This window comes from Myotis yumanensis, unplaced genomic scaffold (genome assembly GCF_028538775.1).
Source record: "Myotis yumanensis isolate MYYU_CA2020_CCGP unplaced genomic scaffold, mMyoYum1.0.hap1 SCAF_3, whole genome shotgun sequence".
In the NCBI taxonomy this organism is placed as follows: domain Eukaryota; kingdom Metazoa; phylum Chordata; class Mammalia; order Chiroptera; family Vespertilionidae; genus Myotis; species Myotis yumanensis.
The window spans coordinates 208,830,613-208,848,878 of NW_027223754.1; the positions used below are offsets into that span (position 1 = coordinate 208,830,613).

Sequence of the window (18,266 nt, forward strand, 5' to 3'; positions counted from 1 at the left end):
GGGAGGGTGCCAAGCGGGGCCGGGAGGGGCAGGGAGACCCACTCAGCCAGGAGGGAACAGGGGATTTGGGAAGGGCCAGGGATGGGAGAAGCAGACAGAGTGGCCATGGTCGGAGGCTGATATGGCCATGGTCAGAGCCCAGATGGGAAGACTGAGGCCCCCTGGTGTCAAACTCTGAGCTCCTGCCTCGTCCTCGGCAAAGATCTTGGAGAACGGGGTGTTGTGGGGGCAAGAGGGGTTGGGGAGTCAGTCTATAACCAGAAACCAAATATCCAGACAAGAGGTGTCTGAGGGTCTATTAACATGAGGCCCCCTGGAAAGAGCTCTGAATTGGGGGTGAGGGCCGGGGGAAGGGGGTGGGTCTTGAAATGTCCCTGCCCTGGGGGGGACCGGGAAGCCCCCCTCCCTGGCTGTACCTGGAGGCCCCACTTGTTCAATGGGCGGTCGCCCCAGGAGGGCCCAGAACTCTCGGGACTTGTGAAACAGGGGCAGCAGGAGAGGGTCCCAGGGAGAGAAGGAGGTGGCGGAGCTTATGGAAGGTCCTCAGCCTGGCCTGGGTCCCCCCACGCCCCCATCCCCTTCTGTCCTGAAGCAGGGCCAGGTGCCATGAGCTCAGGCAGCGGCCCCTGCCCAGCTGTCAGCGCCGGAGCTGCCGCCAACGCCCACACCAGCACACCTGGCCGCCACCGCACCCCGCCACAGTCCCCTCCCCAGTTCCCCCTCCCGCCCCCCAGCCCCTGTGGCACCGCAACCCAAGGTGTGGCATCAGGACCACAGACAACTGGATCCAAACCTCTAGAATCAGTGCCTTTGAAGTAGGTTCTTACAACCAGAAAATTCCAGGACCATCACATAGTGGAACATGCTTCGTTCCGGGCACAAGAACTCTTAGAACCAAATCATCTCAGAAATGCAGCATCTTGCAACCAAAGATCAAAACCACCGAAACAGATTTAGGGAATGCTGGGAGCAAGGCTCTCAGAGGCAGCAAGTTCCCAAACAACAATCCCATTGTCCCAGAGGACATGAGCCCTGCGTTCTTCCCATCACCCGGACCATCAGGATGGAACAAGCCAGGCCTTGGGGGCGGGAGGGGGGGTGCTCGGTCCATCTGGCCCCTGCCTGGAACAGCAAACATGGGAAGGGAGAGGGGAAGAGAGGGGGCACTCCGGAGCAAACAGAAGGTGCTGAGGGCCTCTCTTCGGGGCCCTGGGCTGCTACCTTTGCCAAGAGAGGGAAGAGAGAGAAGGAAAAAACCCTTTGATGCCACAGGTTCGGGCGGCGGGTATGTGGTCAGAGGGGGTGGCAGGGCACCCCCACCCCCACCCAGCTTCGGGAGCTTGGAATTTTCTCCTGGCAGGAAGGGCCCACCCTCCCATGAATGGTAACAATCCTTGGCATCTGGCCCCGGAGGTGTGCAAGGTCTTAAACAATCAGGCATTATTACCCTCCCTGCCTCACCTCCACCCCCCCGCCCCCCGTTCAGTGCTGAGGGGAAACCGAGGCAGGTGGAGGCTCATTCTAAACCAAACACCTGAAGGTGCCCAGGCAGATTCCAGTGGTCCCTGTCCCTGACCACGGAATGTCAGAGCTGAGTGCCGCAGGGGTGGGGCCTCGGTCAGCCCAAGCAGGGCAGAGACCAGAGAGGGCAGCCATTTGCCCCGAGTCAGCCAGCACACTGTGGCAGTCTCTCTTTGCCTCCTCTAAGGCTCACTTCCTGGCCACCTCCTCCAGGAAGTCTTCATGGATCACACTCCCCTGGACCCTTTGCCTCTGAAGACTACCAGTCTACCTAAGGCAGTGTGTTCTCTAAGTATTTTGTGCCAAAATGTCTCATTTTCTCAGCCTATGCTATCGTGGTGTCTTCTGGAACCAGAAGCCCTGGCTGAAGCCTCCATGCTCCTGTTCAACCACCTCCCATGGCTCCCGACTGCCCCAGACAAAGTCCAACACAGCCTGGCGCTCAGGTAAGGAGGGCCCTGTGTCTGCGCTCCAGCCTCATCCCTGGGTCTCATGGAGTTTCTGGAGCCCCCACCGGGCCATTGCCCACCCCCTACGGCACCTTCCCCTCCTCCCTCCTTCCCTGGGCAGAGCATCCTCATCCCTGAGGCCTCTTCTGAGACCACCTGCCTGGACCTCGCTGGACTTTCCGCTGCAGCCCCCTCCGCGGCAGGTGACCTTAGCCTGGAGCCCAGCCCTGAGGCCGGGCTGCCTCTCCCACAAGCTGGGTCTCAGGCCACTACCAACCCTGAGTATTTAACCCACCGCTGGTCTCAGCCCTCACCGCCTTCACTCTTCAAACCCTGGCCACAAGGATAGGAAATGGATTCCTGTCTGATCATCCCCATTTTTCAGATTATGAGACTGAGGTACATTGAGGTTAAGTTGCTTCCTCGAGGTCATAGAGTCGGTGGCAGAGCTGGGATTGGGACCCTGAAAGTCTGGTTCCGGAGCCAGTAGGTCACACAGTCCAGGGATGGGAAGGACAGAAGGCCCCACGGCACTGGGGCCTCCGGGAGCAGCCAGGAGTCAGAGAGCCCGCAGCTCAACCCCAGGGCCCTGAGGGGCCCGAAACCCTTCCCCTCCGAGCACCACACACACAGAGCAGACTGGACACACGCCCTCGGCCTGGGGCGGCTGCAGGAAGCACTCCGCTGCCCCAGCCGTTTTCACTTCAGCTTTTCCTAAAAACGCTCTGAGGAAGTTGGGAGCGCTCCCCTCTCTCTCACGCGCTGCAACCACATCCTTCCCACCCGATTCTCTGGAAGCCGAAGAGCAGTGATGGAAGGGAAGGGAAGGGAGTGGGAAAGAGGCAGGAACCACGAGGAATAAGCTCATCCACAGCGGGTAGCAGGTGGGCGCGCCGTGACAGAGGCAAGGTGAGCCCCGTGGGGCATCCGTGCCGGGCACAGGGTGCAACTGTAAACAGGGGAGTTAGGGGAGGCCTCACTGAGAAAGTGGCATCTGTGTGAACTTCTAGAGGAGGGACACTCCAGAAAGAGGGGGAGCCAGTGCAAAGGCCCTGAGGCAGGAGCCAGCGCCTTGTTAGAGGAGCACTGCGGAGAGGACAGCTGGCCCTGGCGCGTGGAGAGCGGGCGAGACTGGCCCCGGCCCTGACTCGGGCTCTCCTCTGCCTCCAGGGGGGCTCGTCAGGGTTCCGGGCAGAGGAGGGGTGCATTTTTTATTACTGTGGTAAAATACACATAACATAAAATGTACTCCTACTTTTAAATGTACATTTTAGAGGTGTTAAATGCATATATACATTTTTATAACCCTTTTCATCTTGTAAAACTGAAACTCAATATGGAGAAATGTGGGCTGACTTGAGTTTTAACGGGATCGCTCTGGCTGCTGGATGGAGAACAGACATGAGCGTCCAGAACAGAAGCAGGGAAACCGGACAGAAGGCAAGAGAGGGCGGGGCACAGCCCCAGAGCGGGGACCCCCGGCTCCCCCACGCCCATGCTGCCCCGGCCAGCCGTGAACTTCAGAAAAACCACTTCATTCGTGCTTAAATGTGTTTATTCATGCCTTCAGTCCCCTGGGCTTTCCACAGATAGCATTGAACCCCTACTGTGTGCTCACCACTATGCTGAGTGCTGAAGGCACAAAAATAACTGAACAGATATGGCCCTGACTGGGAAGATAGAGCCAAAAACAGCAAAAATGATCATGTAGTGACAGTCCTAGTGCGCGCGGTAGGTAAGAAGCAGAGAGGACAGAAAGAGCGACATCAGCCCTAGCCAGTTTGGATAGAGCGTCAGTGGTTAGAGCAGCCGTGGGCAAACTACTGCCCTCGGGCCGGATCCGGCCCCTTTGAAATGATGTTTACTTTGAATTTATATTAGTTCACACAAACACTCCATCCATGCTTTTGTTCCGGCCCTCCGGTCCAGTTTAAGAACCCATTGTGGCCCTCGAGTCAGAGTTTGCCCATCCCTGGGTTAGAGCGTCAACCTGAGAACTGATGGGTCCCGGGTTCGATTCCGGTCAAGGGCACGCACCTCGGTTGCAGACTCCTTCCCGGCCAGGCCCTGGTCAGGGCACAGGCAGGAGGCAACCAATTGATGTGTTTCTCTCACATCGATATTTCTCTCTGTCTTTCCCTCTCTCTTCCACTCTCCCTAAGAAAATCAATGGGAAAATATCCTCGGGTTAAAAAAAAACAACAGCAAACATCAGAGGACCCTGACACAGGTGGGGATCAGGAGGGGCTTCCAGGGGGAGGTGACGTTGGAGCCAAGCCCAGAGGGCGAGCTGGGGTTTCCCACCGCAGAAAAGAAGGACAGGCATCCCAGGCGGGGGACAGTCTGCACAGAAGCTCCGAGGCACTGGCCTTCTGCTTCTAGGAAAGGCTCCTATCTCGCCCCTCAGAGGTAATGGGCCCAGAGGAGCCTGGGAGTCAAGCCCAGATCCCCTGCTGTGAGTGGGGGCTCTTAGCGCCTGCCTCCCCGCGATGAGGAGTGAATGAGCCAGTGCAGGGCAAGCACCAGGTGTGGCGCCTGGCACGCGCTCTACTGGGGCCACAAGAACGACGTCCCCGCCCCATACACCCCATCCTGGTCTGGGGAAGTGGGGCCCCTTGAGATGAGGTGCAAGGGAGAATCTCAGGGAACCTCCCGCTGCCCACCCTCAACCCCCTCCCCACCTGCTTCCTTCTCTCTATTCCAAACTCATTCCTGAATATGCTTTCCCGCCCTTCCAGAACCACCCATTCCTATTCATGGGAGCCCCAGTCAGGGTATCGCTCAGCCTTCACAGCTCAGCTCAAGCCTCCCTCCTTCAGGAAGCCTCCCCTGATGGCTGCAGCGCGCCGCGTCTCTCGGTCTCTCCTCACCCTGCACTGGCCTCTGGCCTTCAGAGCCCCAACCTCAGAGCTGACAGGGCCGGAGAAACTGTCCAACCTCAGCCCTCCCTGGGCCCCAGGCCTCAAACGAGAAAACTGAGGCCCGCGCACTGAGTTCTCAGGGCAGCTGGGACGGGGCCAAGCCATGCCGGTGCCCGGCCCAGGCTCTGTCCGGTACAGCACCCAGCGCGCAGATCAGACTTACGAGGGAAATGTGAAGGCTCCGCCCACGCCTCAGGAGTCCTCTGGAAAACGCTGGTTTGCCAGGAGGTTCCTTCGTCCGCCTGCTGAAAGGAACCCCAGGCTGCGGAGACCTGGCTTTCCTTCGGCCACGCTCGGGTCCGTGGGCCTTCACATTGTGTCCAGGGAGAGAGAGGAAGGGAGAGAGACAGAGGGAGAAACATCGACTTGTTGTTCCACGTACTTATGCGTCACTGGCTGCTTCTTGTGTGTGCCCTGACCGAGGATCGAACCCCAACCTTCGTGTATCAGGACAACGCTCTAACCAGCTGAGCTGCCCAGCCAGGGCACATCAGGCTTTTAAAGACAAAAGCAAAGCTGCAAACTCCCAAATGCAAAGCCTCATGTCAATCAAGCCAAAACCCCGAAAGCCAAACCAATAGCTGGGGGCTGATTGGTGCTTCGGGCTTAGTGGGCTGTGTGAGCCTGGGAGTCAGCTGCCTGCTCCGAGCCCTGGTTTTGCCGTCTGTGAAATGGGAGTAATGTCTTCTCATATGGCTGCCATCCTCTCAGTATTTACTGATGGAGAGTGTGGGCCACATGTGGAGTGTGAACCCGTGCCAGGAGCCAGGTGGGCATAGCCCTTGCAGGATCCTCCCTCCAGCAGCCTGAGTGCCGTCACGGCCCTGGGGGAGGCTGAGCCAGGACCTAGGCCTGCTGGCTCTTCCGCCACCACATGGAGCTACCTCGGTACAACCTCGAGGCCTGAAAAGGACAACTCTGGTGGCCCCACATGATGCACTGGTAGGTAGACTGGGGCCAAATTGTGAGAAGCCTTGAATGCCACCCCAAGGTGCCTGATGCAGAGTGAGTGCTTACTAAATGTTTTGCAAATATGAGTCCATGAATGTGCAGTGCGGAGCCACGAAAAGCACCGGAGCAAAGAGGGCCTGCCTTTGACGGCTTTGCAAAGCTCAGGGTGGTGCCTGGCCCCAGGAGGCGAGCGAGGTGGTAGGCATGGTGCTGGAGTACTGGGCTTGCCGCTCCAAACCAGATCCACCGTCCACCCCCTGCTCTGTGCCCCAGGGCGCTGCCCTCTAGGGCTTACGCCAGCCCAGCTCCTTTGCGGGGCTCCCAGGTGGGTTCAGCCACGGGGAGTCTCTAGCAGATCAGAGAGGGCGGCCAGTGGTGTTGGTAAGTGTTTCACAGCCAGCTCTCCGGAAGAAAGGCCCGGATGTAGTGTCACCGATGGCCCTGGTGTAAACGCTTCCACATGGAGGAGACGGGCTCACAGATGAATGGGGGATCGCATGATGTCTTAACGGGCCGTGCTGTTGCCATGCTGGCATGTTCAGGGCTCAGGCCACGATGAAAAATGAAGAGCTTGTGTCCGTGCCAAGGTGTGCTTGCAGACACTGGTGTGTGAATGGGCTGGTGTCCCCTCTGCTCGGGCTCCCCCATAACCTGGGGGTGATGAAACTCCTACCCCGTGGAAGGGATTGCTTGAGCAGCACAAGGCACATCCCTGCTGGGCAGGCTGCCCCGAGGGTGGTGGGTCTTCACACCACGACCACTGCCTGGGTCCCTGTGTGATGCCTAGGCGGGGCCACCAGGCCCCACGGATGGCCCGGCGTGGGGTGGGGGCTGCTGAAGGAGCCGTGGGGACGAGGTGGTGGCCCGTGAGGATGGGGAAGTCGGCGGCCAGCTATCTTTAGCGTCTTCTCTCACAGCACTTTTCTCTGCCTGGCTGCGTGGGGCTGGGGCATGGTGGCGCCACTTCTCCAAAGTCACATGAAGCCAGTGACCTGGAGGCCAGCTGCAGGGCCAGGGCCCGAGGCGGGTGGGGCTGGCTGTGGCTCCCCACCCCTACCTGTCTGCTAAGCGCAGCATCCCCTACTGCCCATCTGTCAAGCCAGTGGGCCCATGTGAGCCTGTGAGGGCCAAGGAACACTGGGGCCGCAGTGGCTGCTGGGCCCCCTACCCCCACCCCCACATCTCACAGGAGCCGCCAGGCCCCCACAGTTGAGTGGTTAACACGGAGTTCCTGAACCTGGGACTTGAATCCCTCTGCTTTGCCACTCCTGAGAGTCTGACCTGAGGGGCTGTTGCTCCGTGCGTTTCCTCGTTGTGAAAGCAGGAGTGGTAACAGCAGCACCGACTCACAGCTCACAGCTCACGGCTCGCGGGGCTGCGATGACCACTCGGTGAGATGCAGCATCTAAGACGCCTGGCGGGGCATATTCTGGCTTTGCGACCTCAGAGGATTCTGACTCCCTGGGCCCAGGTTCCCCATCTGTGAAATGGAGATCGCGGTCGGAGGGTTACACAAAGCAACTCTGAAAGGGCCAACAGAAGGCCCAACAGATGAGCGCCCGTCCTTCTCCCTCGAGCTACACGATGCGTTACAGACCCCTAGTAGCATGAGAAGGGTCAGAGTGAAGGGGTGCTGGTCTCCAATTCCAGCCCTACCAGTCAGACACTGTGTGCCCGCGGGCAAGTTACTCACCCTTTCTGAGCCTCAGTTTCTTATCTGTGAAATGGGATAATAATAGACGCTGCTTCAAGGGGAAGATCAAATACACAAATGTACTGTCTATACACATAGTACTTCGGGCAGTGCCTGGTAGGGTAAGGTATTCACGATACCTCTACCTGCCGGCTTGGGCACTGCCCTCTGGAGGCATCCCAAGTCATTATGGGCGCTGGGATTGTGGGCCAGGGACTGTGAAGTGGGCCCCTGGGCATGTTGTGCTGGTGGGCCCAGGGGGCTGATGGATGTGGAGGACACGGCAAGGATCCTGACATTTTAAGTTCTGATGTGTTAATAGGCCCTGAAGGTCCCCGGGTGCTAGTTCCCTCACTCCCAGGCTCATGGGCGTTCTCTCCCTCCTCCAGTGAGGTTTGGGTGAGGCCTCGCCTGTCAGCCTCCAGCCCTGCTTCTGAGCCTGCTGCTGGCAGGGCGGGGAGAGCTATTTGGGCTCCTGGGAGCAGGCCAGGGGTCTGGGCCTGGCAGAAGGAGGCATGATACTGGAGACCTTGAGCGCCAGCCTGAACAGCGACACAGCCCATGGCAGGCAGGGGACCCAGGAAAATTCAGACAAGTAGCTGCGTGCTGAGAGCCGATGGGTGGCTGCTAGGCACCTAGGGGTGTGGGGTGGGGGAATAGAACAGGGACCAGCAGGCAGCCCCCACTGTCAAGGTTGTCAGCGAGGATCCAAGGGAAGGCATTTTGGGGTGAGCCCACAAGGTGGCAGCCAGCTGCCCAACCCCCCATCCCCCAAGGCCATCCCCAGGTGAGCTCAGCAAAGTCACTGGCTGTCGTGCCTTTTAAGGCGATGATGATGGCTCCAGCCACCTCCTTGTTCCCACTTGCTCAGAAATTCCCAGCAGGTTATTTTATTTTTTTTTCCAGGAGGAATGGAATGAGACTCTTTGTTCTGTCACCGCAGGATTCCAGCGAGGCCTGTCTGGGGGTTCTGGTGACAGGAAGCACAGGCCAACAGGCACTCAGATGCACCCTTAGTGACAGGCACAGGCACAGGATGCAAGAGTCTGAGACAGCTCCCCACGACTGCAGGCCCCAGAGGTGCAGGAGGTAACATTTATTGAGCACCTACTGTATGCCAGGCCCTGGCTAGGTAGGCAAGGGGGACCCAGCGCTGCCTTTCCGGAGCTTCCTCCCAAAATCTGAGCCCAGAAGCCTCGTTTCCACCTCAGGGCCTTTGCACCCATTTCCGCAGCTTGGGTTGTTCTCCCCAACCACCACTTAGCACCAAGGCTGCAAGTCACCAACAGATGTGCCTGAGGCTTGGAACTGTGCTGGGATGTGCCCAAGGTCACCCACTGGCCAGGGGCAGGCAGAAATGATGGGGATGTGGGGATGGTCAGCAGCCAAGGGCTCAGCCCCTAGGTCAAGCAAGCCTGTCCCTGAAAATGACTCTATGCATGTTTCATGTGTGGGGACACGAGAGGTAACAGCCCTTACCTGGAGGTGTATCTGTGGTGCTGGATGTGTGTGCATGTACTCAGCCAGAGAGCAGACTACTCTGGGGGGGGCAGGAAGAGGATTCTCTGGACCCTACATCCCCAGAACCATCCTGGCTACTACATCCGGACAGAACCCTGAGCAGGGGTCAAGACCTACCAGGATGGCAGACCAGCAAAGCTCTTCCTACCTGAGCTGGGCTGGCAGCTGGGCTCCAGGGCTGGCCTAACTGGGAAGGGAGGCCCGGCAAGATGACCAAGTGGATTAGGTGGGGCCGGCTCAGCATCCTCCCTTAGACCTGACTGGACATAGGCCCCATGCCTGGCTCTGAGCTGGACTCGCAGGAGTGGAGCTTCAGAGGACACTCTGCCAATCCTGCACCACCCCCACCCCCACCCCCCCAGGGAAAAAAAAGGCCATCCTACGGGGCTGAGGGGCTGGCCCAGCCAGGTGCCACCCACTCCCACCCCCTAGTGGCTCCATCCTGAAATGCAGCTCCAGCCGCTCAACCCTGGCTCATGCAGGGTTAGCAGGGGGCGATCACCTGCATTAGCCCAGAAGTGGCCATTTAGAACCGAGTTCAGAAGGGGTTTCAGACACATGGGGGCCCCAGGCTAGACTCTCACTCAGTGTACACCAAGCCTTACCCTGCCTCTGCCTCAGGACCTCAACCTTCTCTGGACCCTGACCTAAATTTTAAGGACTTCATTCATGGGGGTGCCATGCTCATCAGAAACCAACTTGGACCACCTTAGCATCCTTAGTACAGGATCTCAACCCACCACACCTCCCCACCTGAGGAGCCAGAGCCCAGGTAATTGATGGAAGTCCTGCCAGCCTCATCTGCCCTCAGCTGGGTATGCTGATGTGGGAACAGCCTTGACATGCGAGCTGGGGTTCACGGAGGCCAAGTCCTTCCCTGAAAGGTAGGCCAGAGGGGTCAGGGATCATAGGCCTGGCTGTTTTGAGCTTACAACCAAAACACGCACCAGCATTCTGGTACCAAGCTTGGTCAACAGGAGGTGCTCAACATGGTCAGCACAGATCAGCACAACCTCCTGCAGGGGGAAGGGCAGAGCAAGGCCCGAAAGGGTCCAGTGACCACTTAGCTAGGGGAGCCTGGACAAGGTGTTTAACCTCTGCATGGCCACATTCCTGTGAAGCAGTTTAAGTGAAACCAACAGGGCAGGGCCTTCCTCGGAGTCAACACTGGCGTTTCCTCCCAGCTCCAGGTGCACTGCAGGCCTCCTGCATGACACCCCTCTCACCACCAGGACTTGGCTGCAGGCCACAGACCAAAACAAGCCTGAACTGGATCCGCTCCTCATTTGTGCACAACAGACCCCGGGTCTGCCCTGCCGCGCCGCGCCCATCAGCAACCAAACGCCCGCCACCTCCTTCCCATCTCCACAGCTGCCACCCAAGCTGTGCAAACACTTCCACAGCTGAGCCCCAGCCGCCTCACCCCGACACATTGTACACACAGCCTACTGCCCCAGGCTGGCTTCAAAGTTCAGGGGCAGACCCAGGCTCCAGGTACTGGGCCAGGCAGGGGGGAGGGCAAAGGTGACCAAAGGGAAGTAGGAAGCCATGAGGCCATGGGCAGCACAAGGGTCATGTGGAAGCAGCCAGGAACGGGAAAGGTCAAGTCAAAGGCAGTTCTCACTGGAAAATAACTTTTATTGAGACCCCACCAGCTGCACCATCTGTTCCTGACATTAGGCTCCTTCTTCCTTTGCAATCCGGTCTTTCTTGAGTGGTCCCTGTTGGGAAAGGTGAGGTTAGAGGTGGAGGAAGGCAGCTTGTCAGTAAGAACAGGCCACACTCTGGTGGGACCAGAGATTCTGGGGGGGCAAGTCTCCCTAGCCCCAGACAGGTAGGTGCTCACCATGAATGCTTTCTTCTCCTCCACTGTCTGGAAGCGGCCATGGCCAAACTTGGAGGTGGTGTCGATAAACTTAAGGTCAATCTTCTCCAGGGCTCGCCGTTTGGTCTGCACCAGCAAGGACTGCGGGCCAAGGGGAGAAAAGGTTAGTTATGAAGAGCAGGGCTTTCGCTGCACCATCTTACTTCCCAGCCTTCCCTAGAGGGCAGAGAAGCAGTCATGTCTGGCTGGTTGTATCCAAGGAACTGGCCTGGCACGTGAAAGCAGAAGCAAACAGCTGGGCCAGACGGGAATTTCCTCCTCCAGGACTTCAAAGACCATGTTGAAGGAGCAGCAAACCCCCCTTTCCTTTGAACTCCCCTCCCTAACAGCTCAGCCTGTCTGTGGACTGTTCCTGTTAATAAGCTTCTCTCCTCCCCACAGGTTCCTGGGGCAGGGCGCCACCCGGGCCCAAGCCTCACCTTGCGGAGGGTGAGCACTCGCTTCTTGGTTCCCACCACACAGCCTTTCAGCATGACGAAGTCATTGGTCACTTCGCCGTAGTGGACAAAGCCACCCTGGGAAAGAGCAAGGCCATCAGGTCAGCACGTATCACACAGGACCCTTCAGGTTTAGGTTGTTCCCAGCCACCCGCCCGGGGATGCTCTCGGAAAGAAGGCAGCACGGGATGTTTCTGCAGCGACTCGGGCACTGTGCCCAGGGCTCATTCCAGAGCCTCATCACCAACAGCTGGGCTGGAGACCCCACTTCTCTCCAGCCAACCCCATCCAGTGGACCAATGACAGGCCATTTACAGGGAACAGAGCTGGCTGCTATGCAGGGACCAGTAACTGACTGCAAACTTGGCCTCCTGAGTCAGACAGGCCCAAAGAGCCTCAGGGCCCCAGCCCTACTGGCAAGGGCCTGGGGCAAATTTCTAGAGGGTGAAATCTGCCAGACCCCAGGCCTCAGAGGCCAGAGAAGACAGCTAGCTCCTAGCTCCGTTCCTCACCAGAGGGTTGATGCTCTTGTCAGACAGGTCATAGTCAGTGGAGGCGTTGTTCTTGATTAGCTTGCCGTCCTTGATCAGGTAGCCCTGGCCAATCTTGTAGATCTGCGCAAGGGAGTGAGCGTCAGTAACACTTGGGAAGAGGACAGGCAGGAGACTCCCACACACAGGGCAGGGTGGCCATCAGGGACCGTAATGCCCACTGAGCGGTGGGCCTAGCCTGCAAAGGACTCTGGGAAAGCAGCTCTGAACTCAGTCCTGATGGGGTGCCCCAGGCTCAGAACTTATAAAGAGCTGGCTGGCTCTACATTAAAGACACTGCTATCCATCAGAGTGGACTGAGGCCACTCCAACACTTCCTGGGAAGAAAGGACAGGCTCCCACAGTTCACAATAATCAGCTGCACCAGAACCACCTTTGAGGATGGCACCTTATAAATCATCACACACCAGCCAATCACATGGACAGCTAACTCCATGTGATGCCCAGAAGCTCCCCCACCAATGGTGGTGACAAGAGACTGTAACTCTCCTTCCTATAATGGGGTCACCTTCCCCCCCCAGGGTTGAACCCCCCCTTTTACCTCCACCCCAAGCACCTCACCTTCTTGTTGATCTCAGTGCGGTGATGGTAGCCTTTCTGCCCAGCCCTGGCCACAGAGAAGGCCACCCGGGCAGGATGCCACGCCCCGATACAGGCAACCTTCCGCAGGCCCCTATGGGTCTTGCGTGGCAGCTTCTTGGTGTGCCAGCGGCTGGTGACCCCTGGAATGGACACATGCTGTTACTGGGGTGTCTGGCACTCATGACATTGGCCCTTTTCTCCTGGGAAGGCCCACCTGAGTTCACTGGTTTGTTAACACCCAATGAGAGTGCATTTCAAGGACAGAGGTGGGTTTAACCTGCATGTTACCCTCTAATGGCCATATCATCCCAAGTTGAATGCTTGTCTAGATGTGAATCTAGAGTTCAGTCCTTGGAGACCTCAGTGAGAGGTCATGCCCCCAGTCTGCGACTACAGGGCTGTTCTCAGAAGGAAGGCAGCAAGGAATGTTTCCGCAGTGTGACTCGGGCGCTGTGCCCAGCGCTCATTCCAGAGCCTCATCACCGAACAGCAGGTTGGAGACCCCTCTGCCGAGTTTAAGCCCAGCAAACCCGGCCACTGCAAAGCTCACCTTTGTAGCCTTTGCCCTTGGTCACTCCAATGACATCAATCATCTCGTCCTGTCCAAACACCTGGTTCACAGGGACCTGCTGCTCTAGCCTCTCCCGGGCCCAGTCCAGTTTCTCGGCCACCGTGCCTCCGTTCACCTGGATCTCCATGAGGTGGGCCTTCTTCTGGCGCAGAGGAAGCAGGCGCATCTAGAAGGGAATGGAAGCAGCTCAGCTCCCTGCGCTTCAAGCTCTTCTCCAGCAGAGGAAGAACGTGGTGAAGTGACTCCCCACGGGGCACAAGTCCCCTTTCAGTTCTGATGAGCCAACCCTTGCCACAGGGCCCACACCAAGATAGGTCCACTTAACCAGATCCTGGCACCAACAAGCCGAATGTGCCTGATCACTGACTGTCCTTTGGCCAGTGCCTTTGGGGTACTGCTCTAGTTTGCCTGCCCACCTACCTCGCTGTTACTACCAACAATTCACCTGTACTTTGGAGAGCAGGATGGCCCGGCAGCCACTGTATAAACTGCAAGCTTTAGAAAAGGAAACAAATGCAGGCCTAAAGCTTGTAGCTACCCCTACAGAACTTCTTCCGTGGACTGCTGTCGATCTGCGCTAATGTGGTCCCTAACTCAGCACTCGGGAACAGGGCACACACCCAGCGAGTGGCCAGAGCACAAGGAGGCACTCCTCTATCCAAGCCAGGCAAGGGCTCCTCCTGCCAGGTTTGAGATGCCAACAGGCATTATTTCACCACTGACTATTCACTACTTTCAGTCAGGCACTTGACAATGTTAGTCATGAGTCACCAATTCCTTCAACCAGTTTTCATTAAAACGGGGTATCGTTTCCCTAATAACCAAAAGGGACACAGTGCCCTCTGCTGACAAGTAAAAGACCAACCTACAAGTGGAGGCAGTGGATGTCTTACTCAGGCCACTGTCCAATGGGCCACGACCTGGCCCCAGGAACCCAGGCTTCAAGGGCAGGGCAGTGTCTGGCCTGTTGCTGTGTTAACTTCAAACCACCCCAGGCTGCTCACTGGCCTTTCTCCTACACCAGAAAAGAAGTTTTGAGGAACCTGAACCAGCCTAACCAACCCCCGAAGTCCCCAAGGCTTGGCACCAAAGCACTCTGAGGATGGACTCGAGGTAACTGAACCTCCCAAACAAGCGGCATCTGGTATTCAGAGCCCCACACGACCAGCCACCTCCAGGCAGGAAGCCGCAGACACAGCTGCCTCTCGGGCTCACTGGCAAGTGCTCACCTGGGTGTGGGCGATGACGCGGATGACCTGGCAGTACTTCTTCATGCTGTTGAAGTCCTTCTCCAGCTGCTTCTTGCCGTCGTCATCCTGCCACTTCTTGCAGTATTTGGTGAAGGCCTTCTTCTTAGACTTATGCCTTCAGGAGCAGAGCAGAGTTGGGGAGGGGGGCCGGGTGCAGGCCTTCATCACCCCTCCGAGGGGTGAGAGGAAGGCACACGGGCACCACGAGGGGATGGGGCTCATTGCCGGCTTCTAAGGAGCCTTTTCCACCGGCAAGCGGAGCCTGGATGGAGCTCATCGGGCAAAGCCGAGCGGAGCTGAGCAGAGGTCCACAAGATTAATGTAAGTCACAAACATCCAAGCACACACTAATTCTTGCTCCGGTCTAGCCATTACCCAGACCACACACCCAGGCAGGACTGCTACCTCTTGGCTTTCTCCCGGGACTCTCAATACTTCCCAGAAACCAAGAAAATACTGAAAACTGAGTCCTCAGCCAACACCCACTAAGCTGCTCCCAGCTCAGGAAACCACCAACTGCTTAAGGGCTATCTCCAGGAATTGTTCTGTTCTGGAGGCAACTAACCCCAACACCAGAGCAGCCCTCCCATTACAGCTGAGAAGCTCTGCACAGGTGCTCCTCCTCCCCACCCTAAGCTAGGGTGTCCTCTCCCTTACCAGTTCTTATAAAAGCGCCTTTTGCACTCATCACTGATATGCTCAGCAAAGATGGTTTTGAAGGTCCGGAGGCCCCGGGGGGTTTCCACGTAGCCCACAATGCCCACAACCACCATGGGCGGGGTCTCCACAATGGTCACAGCCTCCACAACTTCCTTCTTGTTCACCTCTGCAGAGAAAGCAGGTAGTCATACTTAAGTGGTCTAACTAGAACCCCCAGCAAGGGATAGTGTTTTATAGAAACTGTTAAGCGCTCTCATAGGCTGGGAGGGCAACTTGCTTAAGGTAGCAGATTACAGAAGCAGGGCCCATGTCAGCATACACTGACAACTTTTAACAAAAAATATAGGACCTGCCCGGCCAGTGTTGCTCAGTGGTTGAGCATTAACCAATGAAGCAGGAGGTTCCCCGTCAAGGAACATGCCCCACTTGCAGGCTCCATCCCCAATAGGGGGCGTGCAGGAGGCAGCATTGATGTTTGTATCTCTCCCTTTCTCTTCCTCTTTGGAACCAAATATATATATATTTATGACCCTAATAAAGCAAATTAACAGCCTGGTTTCCATTCTTTTCTATCATAGAAATCTCCATAGACAGACACATTTCTTATTACCTGGATAATATAAGCATTCTAAGTACAATGGGGTGTCAAGATATCTCTATGGTCAGGTAGACATTAGCTACCATGGTTAAGTAATCAGCATAGTGTCCCACTTGGCAACTTTTCCACTTTAAAACTCACAACCCAAGGCCATGGGTCGTCTTCAAGCCTTTTAGGGCAGCAGACTTCTCTATGCTGTGGCTCCTGACAAATTTACCTACATAGTGCTCCCTGATGTCAATATACCCCTCCACCCACAAATGGCAGTGCCAGCCATTTACAGCCTGGGAATGTGAACAGTCCTAAAACATATTAAGAACATCGTTTGAGATGTCCTGTTGATTTCTTAAGTCTGCCCTTATAGCTTGGCCCCAACTAGTCCAGTCCCCACCCTCAATTCCTAACCCCCCCCCACCAGCTTGGAGGACGGCACAGCATGTACGTACTGGATCCTGGCCTGTCGACCTCCCGCACGATGTGGGTCATGCCGGCCTTGTAGCCCAGGAATGCTGTGAGGTGGACGGGCTTGGAAGAGTCATCCTTGGGGAAGCTCTTCACCTTCCCGCGGTGCCGGCTGCTGCGCTTCCGAGGCAAGAAGCCCAGGGACCCATGCCTGGGAGCGGAGAACTTCCGGTGAGACTGTAAGAAAGTGACCACATTAGTACCTGAACTTGGAATTCACTTCTGGATCCCCAGCTGACCCGATGGTCCTATGAGGAGTCTCAGCAATGCTGGTTTTTGTAGGGTCACACACCCTGCTGTATTCATCTCAAAAGCTCACTTTACAACTCAGCAAAATGAACTAACCCCTTTTCTCTAAATCAGACAAGAGTGTGCCAGATTTTAAATCAGATTAGCAGGTGACCTTATGGTCATAAAGATCCTGAGCACCGAGAGAGACTTCTGGGACACGTGGGTGGGTAGCAGGTAATGGTACTGGAGGCTCCTCTGCCCGCGATGACACCTAGGCCACTAGAACTCAGAGCCAAATCAGAACATGACAATCAGCACAGAGTCTCTGTCCGCCCGTCAGCAAGTTCATCATCTGTGGTTTCTGGGAACTCTAGCGGCCTAAGTTGTCCCCCAAGCGTCCCAGAAGTTTCAGAAAGAGGACTCAAGACCCTCCACCGTCTCCCCGCCTGCCTCCCCACGTCTAGGTCCTCCTGGCTGAAATGCTCACGGGCTCCAACCTCGATTAGCACTAAACTGGTGAGGCCGAGACCCAGAAATAATCCACAGCTTGAAAACGGTCTGCCCCGGGCACCCTAGCCCAGCTCCCGCCGCAAGGCCTTCTCGCCAGCCGAGTGGTAGGCCCAAGGCCAACCACAGGCCTCGGTGTTTCCCGAAAATAGGCCTGGCTGCGGACCCCGCCGAGCTTCCCGTGCTCCCAGAGCAGGTCCTCGGCGCTTGGACAGCCGAGATGGCGCCGATGTACCGCGGACTCAACCATGCCGCCATTGCCGAGGAGGGAGGCGCCAAGAGAGTACATACCATCCTGCCGCCAACGCCGCCGGTAGAGGTCTGACGGCGCTCCGCGTGCGCTATATAAAGCCCAGCCTGGCTCCGCCTCTTCCGGCGTACGAGCGCGCACCCGCGGCGGACGTCGGGTCAGGGGACAAATACCGATGGCCCTTTCCACGCATGCGCGTCCTCGCCCAGCGTTTGTTCCCAGCGAGACGTGAGTTTCAGAAGCTGGCGTTGGAACCGCTACGGCGAGCGGCTGGGTTCAAACTTAGTGAAACGCCGCGGAAATGTGGCGAAGGGCTTGGCTCCAATAAACCTGCCGCTGCAGCGATGGGCGGCAGCCAGATCTGAACACACCGTTTCGCGGAAGGAAGATAGCTGGCTGCGTCGCTTCTTTGCACATTGAATGCAGTCACCTCTGGAATTGAATAACTCAGCTGTGGGCTCCTGCCCAAAACAGTGTCACACATGGGACCCATTCCCGTCCCACCCAGTAGATCGGGTTTGTTGCCATTTTGCAGGCACACAGGTGGAAAGCGTTGCCCTGCTCTAAGTCGGAGAGAAAAGATTGCACCCCTGGTTTTCTGGCTTCCAGCCGAGAGCCGCTTCCACCACACCAACTTGCCTTTAATATGCCCTGACTTGGGCCATAGTCGGATTGGCTCAGTAGAGAGAGCATCGGCCTGCGGACTGAAGGGTCCCCGGTTCGATTCCAGTCAAGGGCACAGGCCCGGGTTGGGGGCTCGATCCCCAGAAGGGGGCGGCCTTCCAGAAGAAGCTGGGGCTGCGAGGGAGCCCGGGTCTGGCCTGGCCTCGATGGGTCTCTCTCACATCAATGTTTCTTCTCTCGGTCTCTCTCCCTAAAAATCAATGGAAAAACTATCCTCAGGTGAGAATTAACAAAAACAAAAAACATTTTCACTTCATGCTGACACCACCCCTGAGAGGCAGCCCTGATAGGTCCTCAGTCCCTTATTTTGAAAATCTTTGCTGCCAGATGTATTTCCAAATCCAGTCCTTGTCATGTTTTAGATAATATGCAACATGGTGCACATGTTGTATATTATGTAATTCTCCCAAAATTCTTTGATGAAACACATTAATTAATTCTGTAAAGATACATGAATAGTCACATGAAGTGGGATAAATATAAATAGCCTCCCACCAACCAGTTCAAGGCTGACTCAGCTGCCTAAAAAATTCAGGTCAATT

At 56.8% G+C, this 18,266-nt stretch overlaps 1 protein-coding gene and 4 non-coding genes across 5 annotated transcripts; all 5 read right to left on the bottom strand.

Moving 5' to 3' along the window:
* Nucleotides 1-10,673: 10,673 nt before the first annotated feature.
* RPL3 (ribosomal protein L3) lies at nt 10,674-17,116 on the bottom strand. Its single transcript, XM_070411152.1, has 10 exons — nt 17,082-17,116; nt 16,037-16,229; nt 14,990-15,158; nt 14,312-14,447; nt 13,062-13,248; nt 12,491-12,651; nt 11,891-11,992; nt 11,361-11,456; nt 10,903-11,022; nt 10,674-10,777 (listed from the first exon to the last, which is right to left on the bottom strand). The coding sequence occupies exons 1-10, from the start codon at nt 17,082-17,084 to the stop codon at nt 10,733-10,735; spliced, it is 1,212 nt and encodes a 403-aa protein (XP_070267253.1). The 5' UTR covers nt 17,085-17,116; the 3' UTR covers nt 10,674-10,732.
* On the bottom strand, nt 11,539-11,629 carry LOC139007921 (small nucleolar RNA U83B). Its single transcript, XR_011471047.1, has one exon. It is a non-coding gene; the product is annotated as a small nucleolar RNA U83B (small nucleolar RNA).
* On the bottom strand, nt 12,909-13,002 carry LOC139007919 (small nucleolar RNA U83B). The gene has a single exon (XR_011471045.1). It is a non-coding gene; the product is annotated as a small nucleolar RNA U83B (small nucleolar RNA).
* Nucleotides 14,448-14,503, bottom strand: LOC139007939 (small nucleolar RNA U82P). Its single transcript, XR_011471064.1, has one exon. It is a non-coding gene; the product is annotated as a small nucleolar RNA U82P (small nucleolar RNA).
* LOC139007850 (small nucleolar RNA SNORD43) lies at nt 16,577-16,640 on the bottom strand. The gene has a single exon (XR_011470995.1). It is a non-coding gene; the product is annotated as a small nucleolar RNA SNORD43 (small nucleolar RNA).
* Nucleotides 17,117-18,266: the final 1,150 nt, after the last annotated feature.

Excerpts from the sequence above, each read along its gene's own strand:
- RPL3 (XM_070411152.1), bottom strand. Across the intron at positions 15,159-16,036 it reads GGTCGACAGGCCAGGATCCA|AGGTGAACAAGAAGGAAGTT; the intron begins GTACGTACATGC and ends CTTTCTCTGCAG. Across the intron at positions 13,249-14,311 it reads GCGTCATCGCCCACACCCAG|ATGCGCCTGCTTCCTCTGCG; the intron begins GTGAGCACTTGC and ends ATTCCCTTCTAG.